This window comes from Atta colombica, unplaced genomic scaffold (genome assembly GCF_001594045.1).
Source record: "Atta colombica isolate Treedump-2 unplaced genomic scaffold, Acol1.0 scaffold140, whole genome shotgun sequence".
Taxonomy (NCBI): domain Eukaryota; kingdom Metazoa; phylum Arthropoda; class Insecta; order Hymenoptera; family Formicidae; genus Atta; species Atta colombica.
The window spans coordinates 1,941,277-1,948,869 of record NW_017259229.1 but is presented as its reverse complement, the minus strand read 5'-3'; the positions used below and the strand labels follow the sequence as shown (position 1 = coordinate 1,948,869).

The following is a 7,593-nucleotide window of genomic DNA, read 5'->3' as shown; positions in this document are numbered from 1 at the left end:
AATTCGTATTTGTCGTATTCGTATACGGTTGTTTCTTAAATCTTAATAATAATTTAAAAGTTATAAAAATTTGATATCTTAGTAATTAAATTATATTTTTTTAAATTATCTTAAAAGTTAAAAAAAAATATTAAAAGTAAACGTTATTAAATATTTGAAAAAAAAAATTTAGAATCTAGACACATAAATTCATAAAATATATACAAAAATATAATATTTTATCGTGTACGTTTGATAATAAAATGAACCAGTACAAAAAAAACAATAGTTGTTTTGAAAAAAAGTATGTGATAAACTTGCGGTGAATAATTTTCTCGGAGAATGCAGAATGAGAAACGAGTTACGAGAATGCTTTGTGTTTTCGAAACAATGGCGCGTCGCGCAGTTCCGGCCGACTATAGTCGCCGGCTGGTCGGAACCGAGCTGTGACGTAGGGAACGCCACGGGCTGGCCAATCGGCGCGCCGGATAGCGCGACGTGCCGGGCAGTCGCAGCGCGCGCCACCGGTACCGGGGTGGTCATTTCCGTTTTCGATTCCGACGTCATCCAACTCCGAAAGCCCGTGTGTTTTGTGTTTCTTTGGGGCCACGATGATTATCGCTAATTTAACGTAAGTACGCGATACGTCACGGCGGCACGCGCAGATCACCCGGGCGTGTTCGCGCGGCCGCGAGAACCCGGTATCAGCGCACATCCTGCGTACTCCGTAACGCGAAGGAGCCGCTTTTTGCGATCAAGCGTGACCGCGATACTCCGCCGACCAACCAATGCCAAGACAACTGCTCCGATTCGTCCGTTAACCGGTCCGACTCATACCGTCCGATATTTCTCGCTTCCAACTCGGGATTCGTATCCGATATTAACGATAACGGTCCCCATCCACGGGGCTGGGCCCATCCCACCATCATGGGACCGGTCCTCGCGAGAGGCCAGCCGGCATGAACGCGGCTAACACCGATTGTCTCGATGTGCGCGTAAACAAAGTAAATGGCGCCGAATGGTCCCTCGTAATTTCGACACTACGCGTTCTCCAGCGTTCTACGCAACGCTCCGCAACGCAACGGTCCACAGGACACGTCAAAACGGAAATTCTTCTTCGGGCTTGTCATCTCGTTCAGAAGGAAAGGAGTGGGAAAGGGAGGGGCGGGGACATGGAGAGGGGTAGAGGGATGCAACTTTGAAGCAACGTACAAAATGAATTATGTCGCTTTAGTTCTCCCTTTTTTCATTTGTAAATACTTGTAAAGCGGAAGTGTTAACCAAATGGAGTCATTGTTTAATAGCTGACTGTGATAAAACTAACTTGGTCATAGTCGACACGAGACGACATGTATCCCATAAAATCTGAGAAATAATGTATCTGTTACAAATTTTATAGACAGAAAATTAGCAAAAATATAATAAAATCTGTTAGTGTAATTGATCGATTGTATAAATCGAGCAGAATCTGTTGTTTCGTAAATTCTAATATACAATTGGGTCATTTATATCTTATCGCTTTTTTAAATACTTGGAGTACCAAGTAATTAGTTGTAACATTTTGCACATTTTTTAAATACGCAATCTTATAAAAAATAAATACTTTCTCATGATGTTAGAAAAGGGTGAATGACTTATCATGTGTAACAAAAGCCCAAAAAATTATGTAAGATACTAAGATATGACTACTTTCCTTTTAAAAGATGCAGTATCGGCATAAGTATTGTTCTATCTTTGCTATTGAATGTCAAGAAGAGTAAGAATGATGTTTAAAAGGATATCAGTATAATATTCGTTTCCATCAATGTAAATTAAATTTAATCTCGATTCAATTTATTCTTAATTTTTTACTACTTAGAACTAGAAAAAAATGAAGAGTTAGTTGAACCAAGATTAAAGTTAAATTATCGTTAGTGAAAATAGGCATAAGTAATTTTATTTTGATGATTATGAAACAAATTCTGCTTGGTTTGCGAATGTGGAATCTGCTGACAAATCATTAGCAGATAGCTAATATTTTGCTTAATCAAAATGATTGTAATATTTACAACTCTATATTGATATTGACAATACATTGCCAGCTTTTCTCTTTTGCAGATTGAAACTTTTGAAATTGGAATTAGGTTTCTTCATGTCTTAAAATATTTCAAAAAAATATCGACTATAAAAAGAGCAAATACATTGCTGGTCTTAAGACAAAAATAAGCAACTTATAAAGATAGTAAAACTATTGTGTACATAAAGAAAAAATTGAAGCAAACTTAAAGTGACTCGTGACCGAACTATATTTCGGGAATATTAGAAACATGGGCATTCAAGACTTGCAAACTTTCTTGGACAGCAATTGTGTACAAGGGGGATCTGTACCTGTGGACTTGTTGAAAATAGCGCGAATGGTCGCTCAAAAATCTCAACGTAATCGTGTGATTAAAGGACAACAGATACACAATTTCAGTAAATTAAGACTAGTTCTCGATGGAGAATGCTGCTTGGATCGATTGTATGGAGGATTCTTCTCAGGTAAATAATAAAAAAATATATTATAATATAAACATAAATAAATTTAATTTTGATAAGGCAAATTTTATGTGTTACTGTATAATTTTAAAATTCATTAGTTTTTTCTCGAACAGAAATAATTTGATTATTAATACTATTGTTTTTTTTTTTGGTACAGATTGGGCTTGTGGTGGACAATGGAACCGTATGCTCCAATTCCTTGCTGTTCTTATACAAGCAATGGAAATGTCGGGCTTAGAGATAGCTGTGTTCTTTAATGGATGTTTCGAACCTCTTCGAAGACCAGATTGGGTGCAACATCAGTTGCAAGTACGCGCCAAAGTTAACAATGTAAGTTCATACAAATATACTTTCAGATTAATTGTGAGTGTTAATTAAAATTTTTGAAGATATCTTTCTGAAATGTTTAGGTCTTGAAACATATAACAACGAAAGGTACGCCGCCACCGAAAATCTGGTGGACTCCTCCTGTATGTTTAAGGACCAGTTTACGTATGGCTCTTAGGCATCTGAATGTCACAGTTGTAAGTTAATAAACATTATTTTCTGTTTTTAATCTTTGTAATTATAGTTAAATTTTTGATTCAAATTTAATTAAAATGCACAAGAAAAGAGACAGTAATATTTTAATCATATTGTGTATAATAATTTAAAAAATTCATAAAATATTACATAATGTTACTAATATTTTAACAGTTATGTAGTATGGATGATCATCACCAAGAAGTTATTGCTTATTGTCGTGAGAATAATTACAACGGACTCATAGCTGATGATGCAGAATATGCTGCATTTGATCCTCCACGCTACTTCTCATCCGAACAATTAAAACTTACATACAAGGTATGTATTTTTTAGTAATAGAAATCAGTATTTTATGTAATGATAATTTACTGTAACATATTACATTTTTTCCCATAACAGGGTTCTCTTGATACAAAAGAATATATGCTTTCTGAACTCACTAGAGCTCTTAACATACCATCTGACAGGTTCTGTATATTGGCAGCTTTACTTGGAAATTACATATTGACCGAAAACGACTTGGCTGACTTCTATAAAAATAATAATATTAGCACCAATGTGCTAAATAAGACAAGCGTTGAACAAATGATTAAAATAATTGCAAATTTTGTCAAGGAACTTCCATCTGCAGAATTGGATGTGATTTCACAAAAAGTGTTCGGTTCTGTCTCTGATCCAAGATGTTCGAAATTAAGACAATCTGTTCAATATTATTTAAACGGAACAAAAGAAGGGTTTTTACATTATAAACCTGTGAAACCAACAAAAGGTGAGACTTTTTGATTTAAAAATATTTTCAAATATTTTATTATCAAACAATTTCAATATATTTAAAAATTGGGATGTACTATTAAAGAATTTTTTATTAAAAAATATTAATCTTTAATATAAGAAAAGTAAATATTTTAGCATTTTCAAGATAAAATTCTAGAAACTGAATATAGAAGGAGATGGTAATCGCATATATAATTTTATTATATATGAATCTGTGTTGTTAATTTTAGTTTTCACATAGTTTAATTAATAAATTGAAAATAAAATATATCCGTGCCAATCTTTTTCAGTCCATAAACTAGATTCCAAACCGAGCACACAGACTCAGTCGAGTTTGTCCGACACACCATCAGTCTCGGAAGGTGACTCTAATTTAGAAACATCGAGATTTGCCTCTGAAACTTTGGAGAGCGAACGTGAAAGTTTGAACGCGTACAAACAGGCAACAGCCAACGCAAAGACGGCGCCGCAAATTGTGATCGATCCACCTGGTATTCAGGGCCATGGAGATGCCGATGCCATACGCACAGAGGAAGAGCAAAGTATGCCGGCTAAAAATCGATGGCTTTTGACGATTTATTGCTATTCTATCTTAAACGTCTGGAATTTTTGAAACAGGCGATGGACATGCTATCAACGGTACTCATAATCTCTTGATAAGCTCGTCAAGTTCGAGTAGTAGCTCCTCAGCGACATCGCCATCCCATGCAACAGCCGATTCTGCGAGACAGCTGGAGAAAACTCATATTCCTACAACATCACCAGAAGTTATGCGCACCGCCTCGGAACGTCATCAGAAGGGGCTCATGTCACCATACATTTATCAAATTCTCATCGCTGGTGAAATCAAATTGCCGGTCCTCCTGGAAGATGAAAATCATCGTGAATTTCCTTCTATTCATGTCATTTATAGACCAATTCGACAAATGGTATATGCGATTTTGTTTAATCTCCATCATCGGATGTATCTAGCTACAAAGAGTAAAGAAAAAGGTGGTAAGTATAATGTTTTACAAATAATAAAAGATTCATGTTTTCTTCATTAAATTTTGCAAATTTATTTGACAGATAGTGAAAAAATCGAGATACCGGATGTAACAATAAAAGAGTGGGTATGGTCCAAGTCCAATCCATATCAGACTCCTGAATTAGTGAAAGCAGAGCAGATTGGCTGGGGAGTACCTACGATTCAACGTTTGTGGTTTGGGTAAGTGGTTTTATCTCAATTAAATTGCGTATATATAATAACATTGTGGATTGATTATTGAATTAAAACTTTCTGTAGACTCATATAATTTTTATAAACTGACAAGATTTCCTGTTCTTCAGCACAGTTATAGATGATAAGAGGCGAAGGCTTAGGGGTTTTCTGACTTGTATGAGATCAGACACACCTCTAATGTTAAATACCTCATATGTACCGCAACATCTGCTGGTTATGGCCTGTGTTTTAAGGTGAATATTGATTAGGATTATTTTAAGCTTTTTTTTTTTTTAATTAATTGAACATGATTCGATCAATGAGTGTTTCTCTAATTGTTTCTTTCGCAGATACATTATGTCTTTTTCTGATAAAATAAAGATCTTGCGCCGTCAGGAATTAGACGCTTTCATCGCCCAAGCTTTTTCGCCGGAGCTTATGAATGCTCAGTATTTGCAGGATTTACAGGTAAAATGAACATGTATAATTCTTACAATATAGCTGTTATTTTAGGCAATGATTAAATATTTGAATAAGTCAACATTTAATGTATTATTTGTATACAGCTTCCATTAGTGACGTCACGCGGTGTACAATTGGCTACTTTGTTCATGGCTGGTGTTGAGACTGCATTGTTAGCGAACGATGCATGTGGCGCGCCGATTCCATGGTTAATGTGTTGCCCTTGGCTTTACTTTGATGGAAAATTGTTTCATCATACATTGGCTCGTGCTACTATTGCTAAGAACTTATTGGAATTATGCAGCGGTCATATTGACCGCGTTGTAAAGGTCGAAAGAATGAGAAAAGCTATACTCGAGGGAATTACCGTCGTGTTTGCGCGACCGCCTTTACCTGTCACGCCAGGTATATTACATTCATTTTAGCATTAATGTTTTCTCTTTTATTTATCTGTTTTTAATTGGGATGTGGTTTTTCGAAATTTTCGAAATGTTTTCAATTTCTTAATAAGTTTCTAATAATTCCTAATTAATAAATTTCTAATTAAAATAATAGCTTTCAAAATTTAATTATGAAAAACACTGCATTAATTATACATTATATCCCATTTAATACATTTACTTAATGTAATTTAATTAGTATAATATATTTAATATGACACATTTAATAATTTAATGTTATAATCACATAAGTTGTTAATAACATTAGTAATTGTAAGCTGAGAAAAAAGGAACAAAGTTAATTTAATAACTTTTATAGTTTAGTTTAATTGGTATAATTTATTTGATTAATAGATGCGTGAATTTTGATAATTGTTCTATTTTATATTTTTTTTATTAATAATTCTTCCAGTTTCCTTAGCATCCTATGATCTTTCATAATAGGATGTTTTCGAATGGAAGTAAAGCAAAAGCAGCTAATATTGCTTCGTGGAGTTTATCAATATAACCCTACGAATCTCAAAACTGCGATAAAATATCCTGATAAAGAAACTCAATTCATATACTTTTCATATAAAACTGAAAATTGCTGCGAGAATTGAAGTCGTTAAGAAATTATTATGATATGTCGATTACATATCGTAAAAAGATTATACATATTTTTAAGAACAATTCAAATACAGATATTACATAGAAAATTAATTAACATTCTATAAAGAAACATATTTGTTATAAGCAAATTGTTAAATAATAAAAATTAATCTTATTTATGAAATGCTAATATTCTTCTATATAACAAAAATTATTTCTACATGGCATTTTAATTTTTTTACATAATACATAATTTAATAATACATAATTTTTATCTATTTTTATTTGTTATATATCTGTATAATAATCTTATTTAATATTATTACAGGTATTCGTGTATCAGTTCCCTCCAATATTTTGCCTGCTAATTGTACTATTAACGAAGGATTGATGCGCGGTCGTGGCAGCGGCACATTACCGCAACGTGGTTTAATGCGTCGCCCAATCCCTTCGCGTGGTGGTCAACTGGAAATCGCTGGTGTTGTAGTAGGTCAATGGGGCCCAAATTACGGACAACCCGGTCGATTGCCGCAACCCTTGCAAGGACACCCTCGCGGACGGATTCCACCGCAGGTAAGGTATAATAGATTTCAATAGGGTATGTGATTGCAAGTAATTTTATAACGATGGCTCGATATCGTTGCGTGTATATGGAGTAAGAAGCACACGATGACGATATTCTGGACAGATTTTAGGGGAACGTTCGAGATATTGAGTAGTCCGCTTTCACTATTTAACGTCGCTGGTGTGATCGGATAATACGTGCATTTAGGAGGGACATCACGTAAATCAATTTAATGCAGAATTATTTGCTTATACAGTTTTTTATATAGTTTTTATATGTAGACGTTCGATACATCATGGAAATAAATCTGGAATCATGTACTTGAGAATGTATATTAAGCGGAGGATAGTTAATATATCCTCGTTATGTGTGTTGCTTTATTACATCATTAGGATGAAAAAGAAATTATTTTGACATTATATTTACATGATGTTTTTTTTGTAGCATTGCGGTTTTGTATTATCGCATGTTTTTTTTATATGTAATATGGACACTGTTAAAATAAAGGTTTCTATATATTTTAATTCAGAGTATTT

General features: G+C 34.0%; 1 protein-coding gene across 3 annotated transcripts in view; it reads left to right on the top strand.

The window, feature by feature from the left end:
* The first annotated feature begins 536 nt into the window (after positions 1-536).
* The window catches only part of LOC108684853 (constitutive coactivator of PPAR-gamma-like protein 1 homolog), an 11,025-nt gene continuing 3,968 nt past the window's right edge, over positions 537-7,593 (top strand). For 2 of the 3 annotated variants that reach the window (XM_018189383.1, XM_018189382.1), the window contains exons 1-13: positions 537-610; positions 2,077-2,499; positions 2,657-2,829; positions 2,910-3,023; positions 3,196-3,342; positions 3,424-3,793; positions 4,089-4,340; positions 4,417-4,794; positions 4,867-5,005; positions 5,128-5,253; positions 5,350-5,467; positions 5,566-5,866; positions 6,821-7,065. In XM_018189383.1, coding sequence (XP_018044872.1) covers positions 2,286-2,499; positions 2,657-2,829; positions 2,910-3,023; positions 3,196-3,342; positions 3,424-3,793; positions 4,089-4,340; positions 4,417-4,794; positions 4,867-5,005; positions 5,128-5,253; positions 5,350-5,467; positions 5,566-5,866; positions 6,821-7,065 — 2,577 coding nt within the window. In that variant the 5' untranslated portion in view covers positions 537-610; positions 2,077-2,285. Of the gene's footprint in view, positions 611-2,076; positions 2,500-2,656; positions 2,830-2,909; positions 3,024-3,195; positions 3,343-3,423; positions 3,794-4,088; positions 4,341-4,416; positions 4,795-4,866; positions 5,006-5,127; positions 5,254-5,349; positions 5,468-5,565; positions 5,867-6,820; positions 7,066-7,180; positions 7,582-7,593 lie in introns of those variants that run through there. The other variant, XM_018189384.1, reaches the window with a different exon arrangement.